The sequence below is a fragment of the Nannospalax galili genome, unplaced genomic scaffold (genome assembly GCF_000622305.1).
Source record: "Nannospalax galili isolate Female #2095 unplaced genomic scaffold, S.galili_v1.0 scaffold231, whole genome shotgun sequence".
NCBI classification, from domain to species: domain Eukaryota; kingdom Metazoa; phylum Chordata; class Mammalia; order Rodentia; family Spalacidae; genus Nannospalax; species Nannospalax galili.
The window spans coordinates 1,655,438-1,677,208 of record NW_008330120.1 but is presented as its reverse complement, the minus strand read 5'-3'; the positions used below and the strand labels follow the sequence as shown (position 1 = coordinate 1,677,208).

General features: G+C 50.4%; 1 protein-coding gene and 1 long non-coding RNA gene across 8 annotated transcripts in view; one reads left to right on the top strand and one right to left on the bottom strand.

The window, feature by feature from the left end:
* LOC115071960 overlaps nucleotides 1-9,239 on the bottom strand; it is a 35,764-nt gene extending 26,525 nt beyond the window's left edge. For 3 of the 4 annotated variants that reach the window (XR_003851024.1, XR_003851023.1, XR_003851022.1), the window contains exons 1-3: nucleotides 8,844-9,239; nucleotides 7,096-7,242; nucleotides 953-1,032 (exon numbers count right to left, since the gene is read on the bottom strand). This is a non-coding gene — a long non-coding RNA (uncharacterized LOC115071960). The remainder of the gene's footprint in view (nucleotides 1-952; nucleotides 1,033-7,095; nucleotides 7,243-8,843) is intronic. The other variant, XR_003851025.1, reaches the window with a different exon arrangement.
* Nucleotides 1-21,771, top strand: part of LOC103741475 (guanine nucleotide-binding protein G(s) subunit alpha) — a 63,546-nt gene that overhangs the window by 1,241 nt on the left and 40,534 nt on the right. For 2 of the 4 annotated variants that reach the window (XM_029568063.1, XM_008842295.2), the window contains exon 1: nucleotides 11,596-13,870. The exons of 1 other annotated variant lie outside the window; for it this stretch is intronic. In XM_029568063.1, coding sequence (XP_029423923.1) covers nucleotides 11,611-13,870 — 2,260 coding nt within the window. In that variant the 5' untranslated portion in view covers nucleotides 11,596-11,610. Of the gene's footprint in view, nucleotides 1-11,365; nucleotides 13,871-14,084; nucleotides 14,379-21,771 lie in introns of those variants that run through there. One more of the 4 variants, XM_029568070.1, reaches the window with a different exon arrangement.

Here is a 21,771-nt window from a genome sequence, read left to right as displayed (position 1 = left end):
ACTTTGGCAAGAGCCCAAAAGGGTTTGGTGCGGAGGTGCGTGTGCCAACTTTGGGGAATCGGGCAGCCGCGTAGTAGCTACACTGTTGTAATGCGCGAAAAGTAACCATGCTGGGGTTGGGTGAGAACTCCGGAGACCGCCCGGCTCTGGAGTGAAGGAGCAGGCGCGGAGCTTGGAACCCGGGTCCCGGCACGGCCAATTTGGGAGTCGCGGGACCTCGAATCCAGAGCTCCTGACGCCCGCACAAGCAATCTTGGCCAACACCGCTTGCCTCCAGGGGCTCGCGGTGGCCAGAGATCGTGAAAAGGAGCGTGCGCGCCTCTCCATGCGCCCCAGAGCCAACCTCTCTACGTGCACGGGCATCTCCCCGTGAGCGAAGGGTGTTTGGAGGGCAAGCAGTGGAGGTACGGGGGCCTTTGGGGGTGCCCCTCCTGGCTACCGGGGCTGGCAGCGTGTACGCGATCCTGTCCAGGCACAGCCAATGTTTTGGCGCAGTTGGTGGGCGGCGCGACTGGAAGCGGCTAGCCTGGAGAGGTCCGTGGTGCGCCTAGGCCCTAGAGGTAGGAGAGAGGGGCTGAGGTCCGCACCCAGTGGTCTCCTGTGGAAAGGTAAAGTGCGTCAAGGCACAGGCTGAGTAAGGGGTCGCGGCTATCAGCAGGACACCTTCTATGGCGTCCCAAAAAGATCGTGGCACTGACGGAGCTGGGAAAGGTGTTGGATCATGCGCTCAGGAACCAGAGGGGGCAGGGGCTGGCGGCTCTGGCGGCCTCACCAGCCTTGGGGCGGAAGGACTACTCCAGCCATTTTCATCTCTGGTAGAGCGTAGTTTGGAATCCGTAACCCGGGGGGAGATCGCCCCCAAACCGCCACGATCCAGTAACAAACCTTGGAGTGCCTTCCTCTCCAGCAGAGGGGAAAGGGCTGATGAGTAAATGTATTTAGAAAATCTCACCTCATTTGGAAACAGTTGTTGGTCTCTTTAGGCGTTGTCCTGAGCCGGCGAGTTATTTTAGTGGGGATGATTTGGAAAACCTGGGGAGGGAAAGAGATTCAGCGGCTTAAAATCAAAGAATGTTGGGATCACGCGCGCCTCAGGGAGGGGGATGGCACAAAAACAGAAGGAAAGCACTAAATAAAATCTTCCTTCCCGGACCTACCTGCTTCGCTGAGAGGGTGTCGCGGCCCCCAGAACTTAGTGAGGGTGGGCGCACGCCCTGTGGCTAGATGTGTTTGGTGCACACAGGGTAGGGAGTTTTTAGTGGTGGGTTTTCCCCACTGCGTTGCTGGTATCAGGCATGTAGAGGACGCGCAGTCTGCAGAAAGCGGGGGCGCGCGCGGAGGGGGGGGTGCTTTGGCCTGAAATTGCCTATGCGAATCGCATCTCTCCGAAGTTAAATTTCTCAGCAAAATAAACGATGATGGTGCCATTTCTGTGATGTCATTTTTTTAAAAAAATCTAGTTATGTCTTTAGTAACCCGAGTTCACCAAGCAACAAGTCTCTAGTTAACAGGTGGAAATGCCAGGGTTTGGGATTCTGTGCTGCACGTTTGTGCTGGAGCAAACTTTCTCCCTTTGGAAGGTCTCTGGGAGACGAGTATTTTGCAGAGCTAGGTTTTTCATTAGCTAAATTAGTATGCTGCCTTGTTACTGGGATAAACATATTTTTTAAAAGGTCTTAGGTCCCTACGGCCCCCACCTCACCTACGTGGCTGTTTTTAAAAGGCCTTACTGAGCATGTACCAGGCTTAGACACGGGGTACCCAACTAGGAACATGCAATCTGCTGTCTCTCAGTTCACTAACTACCTGAGTCACGGGAGACATACTTATAGCTCAGCCCTGGAAGCCTGATACCCACCAGCACACACCCTCCCCCACCCTCCACCCCAATTTCTCCTCTGACTTCGGGTGAAAAGGACATTTAGGACCATATAAAAATCCGCCTCTGAAAAACACCCTCCACCTACACACCAGCAAGTTTTGCTAAACACATTTCAAGCCACTGTCTGTGAAGCAGACATTTTAAGCCAGCACTGGGATTCAGCTGCCTGCCTTTTCCAGTAGGTTCTGCAGACATTCCCAGCTCCCTATTCTCCCAGCTGGCCCTTTGTCTCACCCTGTTAAGCTGGGGTTAGCATTTGAATAGGCTGGCTTGCCCTCTAACTTAGGCAGCCAGGATGGGGAAGACATGCCCTGGGAAAAACAGACCCGAGGGGGGGAACGACACAGGGGCCATCCAGCTACCCATTACAATATGGGGGGGGGGGCAATAAAGCTAGTTAGATGGTGTGCCTCATCATTTAGGAGTCTTTTCTGCATTAATCATTTCCTTAATGGGAAAACCATGGGGGGGTGTTCTAATTGAATTTTTTAAGTGGAAAATTATGTAATAATGTTCAAATACTGTGTGATGGCAAAACCTAGATGTAAGTTCACTTTTTCAAGTTTGTAAACAAACCTTTTAATTATGTTTATCAGAATTGGAAAATGAGGGGAGGAGGGGGAAACGTGGGAATTGATTTAAGGTTGTTTACTGCATGAGAATCCTTTTCTCCTGGAATTGCTCACAACCCTTTGCTCTTTAGCCTTCATTTTAGCAGGTGTTTTGGGCTAACAAGGAAGAAAGCTGAAACGTCAGTACAGGTAAGAATAAAGTTTTGTTTTGTTTTGTTTTAACCACTGATCTTCAACAGGGAAGCACGTTACTGAGGAAACTGAGTGGAGACCAGTGTAGGGGAAGCCTCTTAGCAGGAAGGACGCAAAAAAAAACCCCAAAACAACAACAAAACACTAAAATCAAACTAAGCAGCCCAGAGACCAGTGACATCATGTCAACTCAAGTGCTGCCCTTCTCTAAAACACCACCCAAAACAGAGAAGACTCTCATGTTACCTTTAACTCCAAGCTCCACAAGGAGGGGTGGAACGTCTTGCCCAGTTGTGGGATTTTGACATTAATGAGTCTATTTCCCAAACCTCGATGCCTCACACAGGGCAGAAGGTGCTGGGCTAGCGAGGCTGCTTCTGTCCCACCCTGCTGAGTGGCATCAGGTCTTCCTCAACACTCCTCTGCCTCAGTTTCCTCAAAAAATGCACTAGCTGAACAACACAATCCTATGATCCCTTTGAGTTTCAAATGCATATTGGTCTGTTGGTTTGAGGAGCCTGGAAAGTCCAGTTTAACTGTCAGTGATTTTTTTTTTTTTTTTTTTTATAGCCCTAAGGAAGCCCCAAACCTCATTGATTAAAATAAAAAGCACCATGCGTGAAGAAGTCTGTTTTGCATTGGTTTAATATCAGTTTTGTCAAATCTGCTTTTCAGCTAATAGCAAAAATGGTTTAAACTGGGAGGGCAGAATGCAGAATCCTACAATGTCCTGTCTCTACAGATGCCCCCCGCCACGGGTGTGTGTGTGTGTGTGTGTGTGAATTCTCGATAGCTGCCTTCAATGTTCAGGATAGTGGGGGTGCCTTTCCTGCATTCTTTCCTTGCCCTCAGTGTCTAGAAGGAAACGTTCCAGAACCAAGCATGGTATAAGCCCATTAGAGGAATGCTTGTCACAGTATTTCAGAGACAGACTGATGGAACTCTGGTTTAAATGACCATGTGTGTTGAACACATTATCTAGTAAGTTTTAAGTGTCCCTATCAGGCTCGACATGGAGAAACAGCTTGAAGGGTGTAGCTAGCTAGGACAAACCAACTTTCATTTACTTTTCACTCCCTCAGGACCTTTTTTCAGCCTTTTTCATAGCTGTTACCATGAAATTCATACTACATGACGTCATCCTTTTATACACTGCAAGATCTGGCAATAGCTAAGTTCTTTTTGTGTGCACACACAAACCAACTCTGGTTCCACTGCAAGGGTATAGGGATAAACAAAGCAAATATTTTCCCCCAAAACTGGTTCTGCCAAATTAAGTGACTTAGCATGTCAATTTATTTTATATTTTAACCCTTTTTCAGCCATTTAAAAATTTGGTCAAATTTTACTGGTGTTTTTCTTGTATTATTATTATTGCTGTTTTTAATGCTGCTGCTGCTGTTTTTTAAGATTTCACAGCTTTTTCTCAAAATCTCCCTGATAGAAAGCCCACAAAACCAGGCCAAGTGCTGGTGCCTGGTGAATTCATATGGCAGAGGCCAGAGTAAACAACCTAGTGGCTTGGATCTCCCAAGGCCAAGAGTTTGGAGTGCAGGGCCACTGTCACCTGTTGATACTACTCAGCCAGCAGAGGCAGAACACCAAGGGGTGCTGCAAACTATTCTGGGTGGAGCTGGAGAGGCAGCCTTCTCAGCTTCAAATGTGGGCACAGCCTGTGTGTTTATTCTATGGGCCTCTTTTAGGGTGAGCATGTTACACATTAGCAAGGGGACATAGCTACCCCAGGGTTAGCTCAGGCTACAAGGGCAGAGGATAGTTGGGAACAGTTATGTGGAGGTAGACTTGAGAAAGACCAAGAGGAAAAGGTTTGGGGGATCGTGGAAGGGAAAAAAGGAAAGATGTAAGCATATAAGCAAGTACCCAAGAAGGAACACACACAAGACTTGTTTTTAAAAGGTGAGGGGAGGTCCCTAGGTCAGTAAGGTTTATGGCTATGCAAAGCATTTTGAAGGGACAGAGAGAAAAAGATTGAAGACACACTAAAACATGGCAGGCTGTAAGGGGCTCAAACAAGCTGCAGCAAGCAACAGGGAGTGTTTTTAATAGTCAAAGACAGCACCAGAGGGCCGCTAATGAGGATTTCAGATTAGTCAACCCTAGAAGTCACTGTCCCCTGATGCCTTAAGACAGACCTAGCCTAGGAATATCAGTTTCATGTATGGAGTGGAATTTGGTATAAATACGTCAAATGCTTCACCAAAAAGAAAGGCCTAAGAGCTAGTCATCTTAGCCAACAGTCCAAAGCCTAAGCCTTGAGTTTTGGCTCAAGAAAAGCCAGTCTCTGAGGCCCCCCAGACTTAAGGGGTGCAACCCCAAAGATTGACAGCCAGCCAACATTGACAGGTTTTTCCTTCCCCTAGACAACAGCCATTTTCTGAGTGTCCTGGCTTATGTTGCTGTTCCAATTAGACTTCGTTAGGAAAATTTGCTTTGGGTAATTGAGGTTGTGTGAGAAGGTGAAATATACCATTCCCCTTAAATTCAAATAGCATTTGGTGCCCAGAAGCCCCCAGGGCGCCTGGAACTTCCACCGTGAGTTACAGAAATTTTAAATAGCCTTTCCACTAAAGCTAAATCCATCTTCCGGGATCCTTCCTCCCACTCTGCTCCCCACCCCCACCCCGACCCAAACAGCCTTCCCCCGGCCTCTAGAATGGCCACTTGTCCCTCAAAAGCCTTTGCGGCACCCTCGGCTCCTCTGGAGAAGGAATCCACAGCAGAGGTTAGGTGGGTGCACACAGGGTGTGGACACCCTGCACAGGCACAGTGGTCAGTTAGCAGGCTGAAGCATGATTTGGCGGCCCTTCTGCAAAGAACGCCATTGAGACTGAGCTTGAGTGACGGGGTCTGAGTTCTTGGGAGGGCATTCTGTTCTGAGCAGATGGAGTGTTTTCACCTTTCACACTAGCCCCCTATCTGTCCCTAGCCTACTCTGTTGCTCTGTGGGTTGGAGGCATCTTCCCCCTAATTAGCATTTGCCTTAAACAGGCTAGTCACATAGCCCCTTCTGCACACAGCAGTAAGCTGCTACTGCCTCCACCGGCCAAGGCTGGCAGAGAGGCTGGCAGGGAAGGGGGGCCGCAGCAGTCCTAATTGAACAGTAATTAATTGAACAGCCTCAAAGTCTTATTGCTACTCAGGGAAACACTCAGAAAGCCTTTGTCACTGGCAAAACGAGAAGCTTGGCGATTGCCTGAATTTTCTTTCCTGTCTTCCCTGCTAATGTTCCCTTTTCCTGAATCTAATGATTGGGCTACAGTCAAAAAGCCCCCTCCAGGCTGCCCCTTCTCCAAAGCACAAATCCAAAGGAACCTGGCTGCCACCAGGCTTGCTTGGCTTGGCTTCTGCTCCCCTCCCTCTTGCCCACCTTCCCTCTCTTCCTCTCAAGGGACCTCCTCCGTGGCCTTCTCTTTGGGGCCACAGGGGGTGAATCAAGAAAGCTCTCCTCTATCTGATGGGCCTTGGGCTTTGGGCAGTGAAAACCCTAACATGTAAGTATAAACACAATTGATTATAACCTATGTATTCCATAGAAGTGTCAGTAAAAAAATCACGAGCCTAAAATTTGGAAGCCCAGGGTGGCACAGAGGTGGGGAACCGCACACCCCTGCATGTGGTAATGTCACCAGAGAATCTGCAGTTAAGAAACACCTTCTTTCCACTTGTTTTTAACTTGGGCATCTGGGCCACTTGGACTAAGCAGGCTGAGTTTCCTCAGAAAAGCAGAGCTTAAGAGAGACATGACCAGAACTCCCCATTCCTTTCTAATACTGTTAACTAGTAGAGTGTACACAGTTGTGACAGCGAATCCTGTTTTCCAATTAATGTTTCATCACCTTTCAGCCCTTCCCTCTAGCACATTCCCCAATGAGACAGGTCAAGACCTGGAGCTTAGCTTTTGTCCTGTGTCCCTATGGGCCTCCTTTGAGCACTGGTCTGTCTTGACTTCCTCTTCCTTAGCTTCATGAATTATAACTTTTCTTCTTTGTTCCTACCCATGTCCCCCAAATATTTACCTTTTCCATGTACAAAGTCAACTGGAACTGGAAATTTGTTTAAGATCTTCTGCTAGGGGTCATCAAGTGGGTAAAGGTACTTGCTGCCAAGCCTAAAAACCCATTTGATTCCTCAGAAACCACATGGTGGAAGGAGAGAACCAACTCTTACAAGTTGTCCTCTGATCTTTGCAAGTGCGCATACATGGACACACACACACATACAAGAGTTAAAAAAACCTCACCCTTAGTAGGGTGGTGGCCCCAGCCCAGATTGCCCACCAGCACCCAGCATTGGCCCTCCCCATCGGCATCAAAGTCATGTTTCTGTGTTGAGTCAGGAGGAACACCAATCCCCAGCAGGCTCTAGACAGTCTAACTCTTCAAGGTGACACCCAGTTAAGCTACATGCTCCTCACCCCCAAGCCCTTACCACACACGGTGTCCCTCAGTCCTTTGGCCAGGCCATACGGCTGTCTTTTAGTGGCTCAGCTTCTCAAACATCTGGCCCCTCTGCTGGTGAGCAGTTGAGCCTCAGCTGACAGCTGCACTCATCCGACTGACTGGGGGTTTTCAACCACTATAGAAAAATTAAAGTAGAAAATGAAGGGACCATCAGGCTTAAATACTAAAAAATTTTGGGGGGGCAGTCTCTCTATGTAGCCCCAGCTGGTATATAATTCACTATATAGACAAGGGTGACCTTGATCTTAAAGAGATCTGCTTGCCTCTGCCTCCTGAGTGCCGGAACTGAGATCTGTTTTTCCAGGTATGAATTTACCTTTAAATTAAAGCAATCTTTATTCAAGCGTAAGGGCTCTTTCTCAGCTTATAACACTGATTTTTCAGCCGGCGCTGAATTTTTTGCACCCCAAGGACAGTCAGCAAAGTGTGGGGACCTTTTCATTATTTACCACTAATGTCCAGTGGTACAGGCAGGGCTGTCACACAACCGCCTACCATGCACAGGATCATCACGTATCAGAGAAGGACCGCAACCATGTCACTAGTGCAGGGTCTGGGGAGCCATGATGGAGGCTCTGGCAGCTTCCACCTTTCCCTCTGGAACCTTCCTTCTCTCCCTTTATCCCATGCTCCAACTTTGATCAGATCCAGTGATCTCAGATCCCAGGAAGGTTGCTTGTCAATTTAAATTTTATGATCTCTACCTTTTTTCTAAATTTCACATCCTTTTGCTCCAGAATTAGGGTGTCAAAAATCTCCCTTAAGTGGGCCATCCTCCTTTCAACTATGCCAGGTTTAAAATCAAATTGGCTCTACCACCATGCCAGCCCCTCCCCCCCATACTCTGCTGTTCCTGGTGTCCCATCAAGCTAGGTGCTGGTTTTTGGCTCCGCCATCTTCCATGACCCTCTAGCACGGGAGTTACTGGGCAGTCCTCTGGTAACTCTCCTCAATCCATTCCTTCACTATGTCTATGTGTCTCCTTAAGGTTTCAGGCAGCTAGCCACAGCCTTCTCTGCGTAAATCCTTTGTTCCCTTTATCTGATCCACTCCCTATGTTGCTTCTGCCTTTTTCAAAACTAGATTTAAATTTTCCCCTGCAAGGGGGAAAGATTACAACCCTAAATTTAAAAAAAAAAAAAATTTAACACCCCTTCCAACATCCCCACTTCCTCCTTTCCACTTCCTGCCAAAATAACCCGGATGCTCCAGAGTCCTCAGAAAGCCCATCCAGTTTTTTCTTCTCTCTCTCCTACTGTTTCTGGAAGAGCAAAGGAGTCCGGTTGCTCCCAACCAGGCCCCATTCTTCAGCCCTGTTGGACCCTTTGTTCCAGATAGGTGAAGGTGTGCCCGCCCCGCCCCTTCCATTCGTGGTGAAGGCACATCTCCCTTCTCTAGGGAGGCCCATTTGAGGCGCCATTTTCTCCAGCAGGAATTTTCAATCCCTCCGATTGGAGGCCTTCTCTTCCGTTTTCACGCCGTTCTCCACCTTAGCAAGGAGACTGGTGTGCACCGGGTCTTTATCCCTTGTCCATGGTAGATAAGAACCATGGTAGAGTGAGAACGTGGAACAAAGGGGTCCCACAGCTCCATTAGAATGTCTGAACAAAGGCAGCCTGAACCCGCTTTTCCATGAACTGTGTTTCAGGGGTGGTTGTGAGGCCTGGAGAGCCCAGGGGGCCCTCGTGGCGGCCTCCAAGCCCAGTGTCTACTGACCTTCCACCTTGTGCTGGGTTCAGCATCCTTGGTAAGGAAATGAACTCTTGGTCCATCCTGTACTGCTCGGCAGCATCTGGGCGGGCAGCCCTCTCTCCAGGGTCCTGGCTCACCACCTCCAGGCCCTGGAATCTCTCTCAGCTGTGCCTCAGCGGTCACCCTCCCTGAAGTGGGTTAGCCCACCGCCATGATGAGCCCAAGGGCTGGTGCATGGCGGACTGGTGCATGGCAGGGCTGGTCCATGGCAGTCCCCGACCCTCTCACCTGGCCTTCATGACTTGAGGCTTCACAAAGACTGACCCCACGGCGCTTCTGACCTTCAAGGCCTGGCCGCCATACGCCCGCCCGCCAACCGCTTCCAACCAACCCTGCAAGCACAACCTCTTAGGGCGTTCCAACGCGGCGCCCCCTATTGGACCTCCCACTCATATCCGGTTTCCGGTCCGAAGCCCCCTGCTCATTCGCCAGGCGGCCTTGATTGGCGTGACCCCAGCCCAATGGCCGACCTGGTGCTGGGGTCGAAGGGGAGTGGGTTGGTGGTTGGAACCCAGTTGGCCCATTCAGTAGACGTTCAAACGGTTTCGCCATTTTGCGTGGGGGTAGTTGGCCAAACTTTGGACCAAAGTTCACTCTTGCCACCATGAAGGCTGTCGAGCCGTGGAGCTGAGGTGTCACGCGCCTTCGGGAGATCCCACGTGTTACCCCGGCGTGCACTTGGTCAGCTTTCCTCGGCTCAGGGCCACCACGTGGACGCTGGGTGCAGAGGGACTGTGCTGCTGCGCCTGTGGTTGCAAGAGGGACACGTTAGACTCAGAAGTGCAGACGTTGCTGCGGTCCTGCCGCATGGCACTCGCGATCAGTGCGCTGCATCCCTGCTGCGGCAGCCCACGCGGTGCGGGCTCACACTGCCTGTCTCTGCCCCAAGGTCCCGCAGGCCCCACAACCACCTGCCCACCGCCTAGCTGCCGCACAAAAAAACATGCCTCGCACGTCGCCATCACCCGCGTGACAGCCAAAATGACCGTGGTGCCCGTGTGTGGGGTTTTACACCTTCTATGAGAGCAGCAATATTCGCCCCCAACTCAAATTCCTCCATAGGTCCCCCTCCCCCAGACCTAGAGCGTGGTGCATGTGCATGGGGCCCACCCGGCACTGCGGCTGTTTACCCGCCGCGGGCTCCGAGCCCACCGCGGCACCGCAGGGGGCGCGCAGCCTGGCGAGCTGCTGCGGGGCTTGTGGCCGCGCTTGGTGCCTCCTAGGCAGACTGTTGCAATGCAAAGTAAAGCCCTAGGATGCGTACACTGGAAGAAGAGGGGCTGGCAGAGGGATGGAGAGGGGCTACAGGAGTGGGGTGAAGACCCCACGGCCGCTGCCGAGGCCGGAAGCCAGGCATATCAGCTGCGGTTCCTGGCGCGGCATGGTTGGTCGGTGGGTCAAGTATCGGGGTGTCTAGTCTTTGAGACCACTCTAAATCAATCATAAATGGCATCTAAAATCTCCTTTCACCCATCCCTGGAATGCAGACTTCTGACACCTGAGTTGGGTAGGGGTCTTCCGGGGAGACCCTCGCCCCCTCCCCTAGCCGCGGAATCACGGCAACAGGCACCGCGACCGCCTGGGGGGCTTTGGCTTCATTTCCTGTACCGTACGCCTAAGAGCTTTCTATTCCTCCTGCGTCACCATCCACATAAACAAGGACGAAGCTTTACCGCATCGCGCTAGGCCGCTGCTGAGACCCCTGTGGGGAAGGGGGACACTAACGACATTCACCCGCATCAACCTCCGCCAACGGCAAGCAAAAACAGCAAAATACGACCATCAGAACTCCCCCGGAGCTTTTAACAAACAAATTGCGCACTCACATTTAGCAGCCCCTCACCCCTCTCCCCCTCTCCGCCCTTCCGGTGGGCTCACGACCACCTGTCGCATTTCCGTGCACGAGCCGCTACCCCTTCCCGGGTATGTAGAAACCTCCTTTTCCCAACTTGGAGCTCAGAATCTGTGACTACTTGGGTCTGGGGGCTTCAGGAAAGGGGTTCGGGGTACGCCGGAGTAATCTGGGGTGATGAAACCCTCCTGCAGTCCCGCCCTCCCTCCTCCCCCCTCCCCCCGAGGAGTCAGATGAGGAGGGAGGGTTTCATCTTCTGTACTCTGTCAGACCAATGCCCACGTCTTGCGTCACGTGTCCCAGCAACGCAAAAGAGCTCGCTCTCTCTCTGGTCAGGAGAGAAACTAGGAGAGAGACTCCAAATCAGTCAAGGAGAGGAGAGGAAGGAGCCGAACGTCCCTGCGAGGCCTGCGCTCACCAGCCCCCTTACCCAAAGTCCGGAACTGCTGGCGCCGGGAGCCGGCTCCTGGAGCCGGCTCAGCACTGGGACCGGCGTCCTCTGGCGGTAGAGAAAGGACTCTGCCGACGATTTTCGAAACGAATCGGCACGCTCCTCCAAGCCCAGCAGGAGGAGGAAGACTGCAGTAAAGAAAGTAGAAGGAACACAGTCGTCCGACGGGTAGGCACCCGAGGCCACCTCAAGGTAAAGTAGTCACCAGGAAGGAACCAGGATTCCACCAGCAAGAACTGAATGGTTTCTGCCATGGTCTGGTATTCTAGGCCCTGAGAACCTATACTTACAAAGGTTGGAAACTGAGGCTGGAAAACATTCCAGCCAATACTTGAATTTTTTTTAAATATATTTTTTCTCGCCCTAGTTTGGCTGGGTGCTCCGTATTACGGAGCTCCCAAATTATTATTAAAAACCGCCACCGTGTTATGGGCATGCGCAACCGCCTCTACGGCAGTAATATGTCAGGACAACACGATATCCCCCCTGAAGTCGGGGAGCAGCCCGAGCAGGAACCTGTGGAAGCCCCAGGGGCAGCTGCCGCCGGTCCTGGGCCTGGCCCAGCCGAAGGGATGGAGACCGAACCGCCAGACAATGAGCCCATCCCCGTCGCGGCTGGCATCGAGGACCGTGGACCCCCAGATGTCCCCAGGTCCAACGTACAAGGCCTCAGCACGACCTTCGAGGAAGTTGGAGCCTGCGGAGGCTACAGCCCACCTCCTGAGGAAGCCATGCCGTTCGAGGTCGAGCAGCCCGGCCTGGAAGGTTTCTGGCCCAGCCTGGAGCAGTCTGGAGCATCTGGAGCCCAGCCAGTATTCAAAATCTTCAACCCAGTGGTTTTGGAGCCCCGGACCCCCGGTGGTGCGACCCCAGGCCTGGGAAGCTACAGCCCCCCACCAGAAGAAGCCATGCCGTTTGAGTTCAGCCAGCCTGCCCAGGGAGACTATAGCCAGCCTCTCCTGCGTGCCAGGGATCACGCTCCAGGAGGTCCAGAGGCGGGGGTCCCTAGAGCTCTTCGCGCCGAGCCCCGGGGCCGCGCATCTGAAAACAGTAGCTTCGGAGGAGACTACAGCCCTCCGCCTGAGGAAGCTGTGCCATTTGGAATTGACGGAGAAGCATTTGGGGGCGATAGCCCACCCCCAGGGCTCCCCCGAGTCATCCCTCAAGTCGTTGGGAGCGGCCAGTTCCCGGCAGTCGCGGTCCCGAGTGCGCTCAGCCTCGCTCCCGCCGCGAGCGCGCCTCCCCTCTGGGTCGCGGGCGCCATCGACAGTCCTTGGCGAGAGGCAGTCAGATCTGCTCTTAACTTCGCATGCGACAGCCCCCCGATGGAGATCTCCAGACCCCCGCTTGAGATTGGCAGCGCCTCCACTGGGGTCGACGACGACATCGTCAACGTGGACAGCCCCCCAATCGGGAGTGACGGCCCGCCCATCCAGGTCTCGGGAGCCCCAGATAAGAGCGAGCGCGCAGAGAGACCCCCAGTTGCAGACGCGGCGGAGATGGAAGGAAGCACAGCCACCGCCGGCGCGGTGGAAGGCGAGATCCCCTCTCCTCCGGGGAGAGGGGACGGATCCTGCACCACCCCAGCTGCTGCCGACGCCGGCCCGGCCCCAGCCACTCCCGCCGAGCCTGAAGCCAGCGGAGCTCCTGCAGCTCCAGCGGAGCCCGAAGCGGAGCCCGAAGTCCCGGCGGCGGCCGCTGTCCGAGCGGATCCTGACGGCGGGGCGGCCGCTGCCTCCCCAGCCGAGCCCGAAGGCGAGCAAGCCGCAGAAGCCCCGGCCGATCCACTCTCCCCGGCAATCCCCGCCAGCACGGCCCCAGCCGTCCCAGCAGATCCTGCCTCCGGGGCAGCCCGCGAGCCCCCAGCTGCGCCAGCAGAGCCCGTCTCCAAGCCGGTCCCAGCGCCTCGACCAGATCCCGTCTGCAAGCCAGTCCCGGCTACGCGAGCCAACCTCCTCGCTCGGGCTGTCCCTGCTGCTTCAGCCCACCCGGCCGCCGGGGCCGTCCCCGGAGCCCCTACAATGTCAGCCCTCAGGGCTTCTACTGCCAGGGCCATCTACTCGGGTCCTGTCGCTTGGAATGCCAGGTCTCGCTCTGCCACTCCCGGGGCCGGGCCAACCCTCGCTGCCCGCGCAGCTGCTGCCGCCCGGGCAGCTTCCGCCGCCCGGGCGGTCACTGCCGGCCGAGTGGTCACCGCGGGCCCCAGCAGAACCCATCTCAGACCCCCCAGCCCCGAGATCCAGGTCGCTGATCCGCCTACTCCACGGCCTCCTCGCCCGTCAGCCTGGCCCGACAGCTCGGAGCGGGGCCGAAGCCGCCGCAGGTACGAGGATGTGTCAGTCATCTGCGAGATCGACTCCTCCAGCGACGAGTCTGAAGAAGGGGCCACCGGCTGCTTCCAGTGGTTTCTGCGCAGAAGCCGCCGCCCCAGCAAGCCCCGCAGCCAGTCTGTCGGCAACTTCTTCACCCGAACCTTCGGAAGCTGCTTCGGCCTCTGCGAGAGTTCCGAGTCCAGGTCCCGGAGCCCCCCGAAAGATCCTATGGCGGAGAGGCGCAAACAGATGCGCCAAGAAGCCATTGAGATGCGAGAGCAGGAGCGCGCAGACAAGAAACGCAGCAAGCTCATCGACAAACAACTCGAGGAGGAGAAGATGGACTACATGTGTACGCACCGCCTGCTGCTTCTAGGTAATGCGGCGGACTCTGCCCCTGGGCAGCAGGGCCGCCCCGGGATCCCGGGGAGGGGGTGGCAGGGCCGCCCTGTGGGGCTTGGGCCTCGACCACGGGCGGAGGGGTGTGGAGGGAGGCCCTGATAGAAGTTCCAGGGAGGGACCCCAAGTCTGCCCTGGGAGCGGGAGGGGACCTTGGAAGGGTTCGGGTGGCCGAAGTATATACCCTCCAGGGAGAAAAGTGGTGCCGAGCGAGGGTGGTCGTTACCGGCCGGAGGCCAGCGCTGCGGCCAGCGCCAGCGCCAGCGGTCGTAGGCTGGACAGGCGGGGGCTTCAGGTGAGCCAGGAACTGCCGGGGAGGGCCCTTCGGGGCTCCCCTGGCTTGATTGTTTGTGGCCGCGGTGGGCTAGGGCCATCGGGGTGCGCGCCCCCGCCTCGCCTGGCACGGCTGCTTGGACTCAGACAGCTTGTCGTTGGTGTGTGTTGGTGTCCATTTTCTGTGTTCGCCTGTGCATGACATGCTCAGTGTTTTCATCCCTGGCACCCCCAATCTACCCGCCGACTGTGTGTACTTGTACTCCGAAACGCGCTGTCTTGTGATTTGCGCCATGGCGCGGGCAAAAACTTTCCGTGTTGGCACACTCAGTGGTACCTGTGCGCGGACTCTCTGCGGAAAGCAGAGTGAAAACGCGCAGGGAAAGGTGGCGGGGCATCCTGGGTAATCTGCTGGGCCGCTGGCTGGGGGGGGGGGGGGGGGGGGCGGGGGCCCGGGCCCTCGGGGCGGGGGGGGGGGGGGAGAGGGGCCGCAGCCGCGGGCCTCCATAACCTTTTTCCTGTATGTCTTTCTCTCTTTTTCCCCCTTTGCGCTAAGCATTTCCTCACTTCTCAATTCGTTCACCAAACCCTCCCGCCTTAACGGTTGAAAAACCAGACACTCAGGTATCTGGGGCCTTGGGGTTGTACACATCTGTGTTCTGTATTCTGCGCACACATACAGCTTACCTGGTTGGTGGGGGGAGGGGGACACTTAAACATGGTTGGCAAGGCCACATCTAAAACCAAGGGGGTGGGCGTGGTTATGTTTAAAAAATATGAAATAATTTTCTTCCTAGCGAGGAGCCTGAGGTAAGCCAATCACGTTTTTAACAGTCTACAGTCGGAGGGCTTGGTTTTAAAAAGGTGGGCGTTGTGTGTTGGGAGTGTCATGCTATCTTTGTGACTGAATTGCAAATTAAATTTTTTTTTAAAAAATTAAATACTCTGAGTGGACCCCGAGTGTGTGGACAGTGTGTGGGGAGCTAGAAATATACTTGAGAACTATGTAAATGTTTGCATATGAATTTCTTTACAAGCAGCTACAGCTGAAGGCAAGGAAGATCTAAGGTAAGACCTTCAGCAAATCAATTTTGGATTTAAAAATTAAAGATATTAAGATGCAGATTAAACTAATGATATGCCAACCAGGGCCTTTAGTTGCCCTCCTCTCCCCCCTCCCCTGTCTTTCCCCCAACCCCCAGCTCTGTCTCCTCCCCTCTCCAAGACCCCTCCCCTCACTCCACAGCCAAGGCCCCTCCCACCCCTCCCCTCTAGACTTCTCTCAAACCTGAGGGATTTACTCATTCCTCGGTGCCACAATTAATCAAAACAGCAATTAACAATGGTCCAGATCTGTGGCTTAAATAAAAATTTCACAAGTGAAATCTCCACAATTAATTTATTTTATTCTCTAAGACCTGTCAAGGGATTTCAAGATCACATTTTCTGAGGCTGTGTTACATTTGTTTGTTAATATTTTATCATCTGAGATGGTGTTTATTAAAGACGTTATTGACATGATTGTGCTGTTGTGATGTGCCTCCTACAAATCAGCATTTCAGATGGGATGGTCATTTTATGTATGCCTTCCTCAGGGGGAAAAATGACATTGGTGACTTAAAAGTCAGGAGAGAGATAGGGAGATAGTTTAAGGTCCCTGCTCCATGGAAACCACAGCACCTTAGATGTCAACGCTCTAAGTTCACTGCATCCGGCTACCACAGGCACATTTCTATCCTCCAGGCTTAGCTCTGGGAAGCTGACTTGTGAGGTAGGGGAAGAGGAGGGACACAACTGTCTGCAGAGAGATGGCCCAAGTGACTGTGCACACCTGACTTCTAATTAGCCAACTGGAGAGTCCTCCTTCCATGTTGGGGCCTCAGTTGCCTCATTTGAGAAATAATACTCTCCCACCAAATTTTTACTCCAGAGTCCTTCAGCACCAGGCTTTGGGTTGTCTATCTTGCCCCCACCCAATTCTAAGGCAGGGAGTGGGGGTGTGTGTGTGGGGGGGTGGAGGTTTATTCTCACCATTCTGCAGTTCCCTGCACGAAAACTCATGTCTGGGGCCAGGTTTTCACAAGACTAGAGGTTTTCTTTGCCTCGGCTAGATTTGTCTCTAGAGGGGAAAATTAATCATAACAAAAGCAGATTTGCCAGGCTACCTTGGCACCTGTCTTTGCTTCCTGGAGGTCAGTAATCACCCATTTTCCAGTGCAGCATCGTCCACGAGAAAGGCAGATCAGCCTTGGCCTAGGCCTAGCCTGAGCCATCGTTCCCTGCTTCCTGAAACTGCAGCAGCACTGCCTGTCAAAGCAGCCTGCAGTTTCCCACCAGTCTGGTTTCATTTTACTGAGGTAACAACAGAGGGATTATATCTGGGTCCCGTTATTGATTGGGGACGGGGAGAGATAGGAGATTAGGGTTTTCTCATATTTACAACAAGGCTTCTTACTAGCTCTCTAGTCCCAACGTTAAGACAAGATGCCCCTTGGTGCTGACCCCTGGAAATGCAGATCAAATGGCATCCTTTGACATGGCTTCTCACTGGTGACATGCACATTCATTCGTTGCTTTCTTTTTTTTTTTTTAAAGTGTTTTCCTGTTCGCATATTCTGTTTTTATTGCCCAAACATCACATTGCTGAAAATTATTTCAAGTTAGATCATAGATAGATACACAGATAGATAAAATAGATAATAATTTAATTAAAATTCTGTAATATCTAGAGATGAAGCCTTTTTCTTAACTCAATCCAATCAATCACAGACTGTTTTCCTGTTTCTCTTGGCCTTTTTAAAAAATATGAGTTAGGCCTTTTTTTTTTTTTCCTTTTTTCTTTTCAAAAATCTCATTTAGGAATGATTCCCTGGTTTAAAAATTGAAGGGGGCTACTCATATCTGTTGTTTTGACTATAGCTATGCAGATGAATGCTATATATAATATGACCATTCTTCACTGAAACTTTATACACCGAATCATAAGTAATTAAATTACAATTTATTTGACTGCCCCATGCAACAGCAGCACTATACTGCATCTCGACGTGCAAAAGAGCTTTTTTTTTTTTTTTTGCAGTCTTTTTTTTTTTTTTTTCTGGATTCAAAGAGCCTCCAACTGAACTGTTTGGTGCAGTGGGAGAGGACAGGTTATCAGGCCCAAGAAAATTTTGCAGTTAAGGAAGATCTTTATTATTTTCTTTTCTGTCTCCCAGTGGCATCCATGCTTTTCAGAGGCCTTTGGAAAAATCCAATTTTTCTCAAAAACATTTTTTTTTTCCCTGTATGGATTTTTTTTTTATTTTAATTTTTTTTTTTTTTCAGGAAAGGTTTATTTGGCCTACAGCACAGTTCATCATTGGCCTTTTTGAGACAGGGTCTCCAGATTTGTTTATTTAATTAAAAAATTTTGTCCATATTAACTGCCATGAAAGGGTGGCATCTGGCCTAGAGAATTGGGGGCCATCTCCTGTCCCTCCCCAGCTTAAAGAAAGGAAAAAACATCTCACTGCTTTCAACATTGACAGTGATTAGGATGATCATGCTGACACCTTCTGATTACATTTTGCATTTTTAAAAGGCTTCTGTCTTGTCCTCTGAAATAGTTTTGAACAGTCAAAGCACCACGCACAGCACCCCATCTCATAAGCATTTGAACCCAAAGGAGAGATTAAATGTCAGGAACTTTTTTTTGGCTCAAAGATTGCAAGGTAAGTGCTCACAAGACCCTAGGCCTCTAATTCTGACTCATGCTCACCAAGCACATGAGAAAATGGTACCGGGCAGCCTTCTCTAAGTGGAAGCATGCTTTTCTGTAAGTGCTGTGTGATCTTAAAATCCCTTGTCAAATGACAGGTGTCTAGCAGTCTGCTGCTTTTGGAATTACAACCAGGCCTGACAGATCACTGATTACAAATGTCCATTGAGTGCACATGAAATGTGAACTCCCCATTTCTGGGATTTCTGTCACTGCTGTGGGAATTTAACTTCCACATCTCCCCAGCTCATCTGCCAGCACTGCTAGCTGTGTGCTCTGCTTGCCGGACTCTGTTTCTTTTATCTTCCTTTTTTCTTTTTCTTTCTTTTTTTTAATGCAGGTTTTCCTTAACACCATTTTTGGGGAAAAAAAAAATCTCCCAGTAGTTTCTTTTAGCAGGGCCTAAAGCTTTTCTTCTTACTCAACAACAGCAACAATAAACTAAGAATGATTAGTTGCAGTAGCCTTTATAACAACAACAACAACAACAACAACAATAATAAACTAAGAATGATAAGATGCAGTAGCCTTTATGCATAAATTCCTGAATGTGTAATGCTTTTGTATATAGCATTCTGGCCAATAGGATTAGGATCACACAGCCCCAAATAACTTTTTCTCTGAAGGGAAAAGGAGAGGAAGATTTGTTTCCTTACAACTAATGTGTAACATTTTCTCTCTTTTTCTTTCTTTTTTTTTTTTTTTGTAAAGTTGGTAATAAAAAGAGTAGGTAACCTGACTGATTAAAATTGAAACTCCCATTCCTCAACCCTTCCTTCTATAATCAAATGCCCCTCCAAATAAAATGTAACCCCCCCCCAAGCAAAACTCTAACTTTTCACATATCTCTAGTGCCTTTCAGGAGACACACAACTAGCAAATAAAAATTAGTTTCTAATTTTTTTTTTAAACGTATGGCAAAGGTACAGTTCTTCCCAAACACACCCTGCCCCCCCTTCCAGGGTTTTAATGAAATAAAAGTTAGCATGCTTTTTGCCTATTTTAAAATAAAACTTCTCAGGTAGAGCAGAAGTTTTCCAAACTGGAAGGACAGGGTAAAGGGGAGGAGGGACTAAAAGCAGTGGTCAATCTAATTAACCCTTTATGGGCCTCCCAGCAACAGGCACTGGGACTCTGGTCCTGACACCCACCTGGACAAGTTTCATTGAACTGGACTGAATGAGCCTTTGCTCTCTTTGCATCCCTAGGCTGGCCTGTGGCCCTCTGACCTAGGATCAAGCTCTCTTTAGGGAATAAGAAGAAAATGGATCTGGCCTTTCTTTAGAGAGTTCTTCTGAAGAATCTGTCCGATCTCGTATGGCAAAGGTACAGTTCTTCCCAAACACACCCTGCCCCCCCTTCCAGGGTTTTAATGAAATAAAAGTTAGCATGCTTTTTGCCTATTTTAAAATAAAACTTCTCAGGTAGAGCAGAAGTTTTCCAAACTGGAAGGACAGGGTAAAGGGGAGGAGGGACTAAAAGCAGTGGTCAATCTAATTAACCCTTTATGGGCCTCCCAGCAACAGGCACTGGGACTCTGGTCCTGACACCCACCTGGACAAGTTTCATTGAACTGGACTGAATGAGCCTTTGCTCTCTTTGCATCCCTAGGCTGGCCTGTGGCCCTCTGACCTAGGATCAAGCTCTCTTTAGGGAATAAGAAGAAAATGGATCTGGCCTTTCTTTAGAGAGTTCTTCTGAAGAATCTGCAAGACCTTTAGTTTAGGAGTGCTAATACTAGTGAGCAACTTCAGATGCAGGCTGGCCAGAGGGAGGGAAATTTCCAGAAGGATCAGAGGATAGGACTTCCCCCCCTTAATTCTCCTAAAAGAAGGGCCAGATGTTAGAACTGAAGTTTTTATTGACTGAGTCCAGTGTGTCTCACATAAAAGTACCCCCTGATGTTGAGTATTGTTTTTAGAAGTTTTCTTTTTCTCTTTGACTTTTCCCCTCCCTATTCCAAGTGAGGTTTTGTTTCTTGCGTATTCTCCATTAACTTAAGCTGTAGAAAGCCTGAGCACCCCATTTGTCTCGTTTTCACAGTTCACAGTACTCTTTGTACACAAAATTCAACTCAAGCAACAGACAAATGACACCTTGCCAAACTTGTGAGTATACAGAATCACTCCCAGGCAATGTGGTGCAAAAAAAAAACAACAAACAAACAAACAAAAAAACAAAACAAAACTGAGGAGAGTCACTTTTTAAATGTGTCCTGAAAAAGTGTCACCTGTAATTCATTCCTGTACTCCCCTCCCGTCTTCTATCAGTACCCATCTAATTCAATTCAGTATTATGACTTAGCTCAAAGATCTGGGTGAGAGTGTTCTGTGGTGGTTTTACATGCCAAAAAAAAGTGTTTTTTAGTTTCTTTCTCAACAGCCAGGTGATGAAGCCAGGTGATCAGCCAGTGGGAACCCAAGAGGACAAGCCCCTCGACAGAAAGGTAGGGACCCGCACCCCAAGACCATGTTGACTTTCAATTATTACCAAATCATCACAGGCTATAGGGGACACAGAACGCTTTGGTCTTTGGGGAGTAGCACACAGGAGGCACAGACCTTTGAAGTTAGAGTTACTCCAAGTGCTCTACTCATGCTTCACTGCGTGCTGTGACCAAGGAAGAACGCTAAGCAAGTTCTCTGTGAGACAGCAGTGAGAACTAAGGGGCTTCGCTTCTGCTGTACATAGAGGTAAAATCCCAGACTGTACTATAGAGTCATTTGTTAAGCCTCAGGAGGATTCAGGAGTATTTTTGACTTGCAGAGTTCTGCCCACAGAACTCGAACGTTGGATCTTACTAAATGTTTTTAATGATTCAATTTTGGGTGAGGAGAGAGGTATAAAAGTATTATAAATTGTTATCTGATCTCAAATTTAATATGAGTCAGTCAATGTTTTTGACATTTGTCCCACACATGAAATGTGTGGGACAGAGTAAGTGCTTTAAACTTCCTCTAATGACTTGATGATGGGAGAGACGAGCTTCCATACCTACCTTCCCAGGATTGTCACAGTTGAACTTGCTGGTTGCTGCTGCTGAGGACATCAGAATGCGATCAGCGGGAGCTTCTTGTCACTTGCTTGGGTCGTTCCTGTGCCTTCTGTCAAAGATCTACTACTTCTCGCCTCCTTCCTATGTGAGCAGTTTGCAATTCACTACTGTGTGATTGGAAACATCCTTACAGGTAACCTGTGTCCAGGTAAGTCCCAAGTAGTAGTATTCTTTTATTCTTAATACACAAGGTACAACGATCATGATCATGACACACAAAACACAAAGCCAAGTGTTGAAAAAGAGTCAAGGACCCAAGAAGAGCCTCAGAAGAAAAAGGAGTAAGTGTCCTGCAGCTCACCTAGAGTTCCGCCAGAGCCCCTGGTCCCCAGTTTCTAAAGCAGTAAAAGTAATTTATTGGTCCCATTGACAACAAAGAAAATAACCCCCTCCCCCAAAAGAAATCAGTCAAGAATAGATGGCATCACTTGGAAAGCAGGAAGCAGATAGGTACTAAAGTTACTGGTACTATTCAAAGGCATCCTTTCAAGTAGGCGCCATCTTTAATCGGTAATTACATATGGTAATTGCTGCATGTCAGAGAGATAGCGCTGAACTCAGAGTTCCTCTTTAGGACAGGGAGACCCTCTTTGTAATTAGTCCCTTGAGGGTTTGTTTTTATTTTTCATAGCATGTGTGGGGTTTTTAAATCATAGGAAGTGTCCATCCTAACCCTATGTTTGCCCTTCCTCTAGCGCTGCTAGGCCTAGGGTAGGCCTAGACAACTTATCAGCAAAATCACATTTGCCATGCAGGGGCTTCCTGCCCACCGTCAGCCCAAATAAGAATTTTT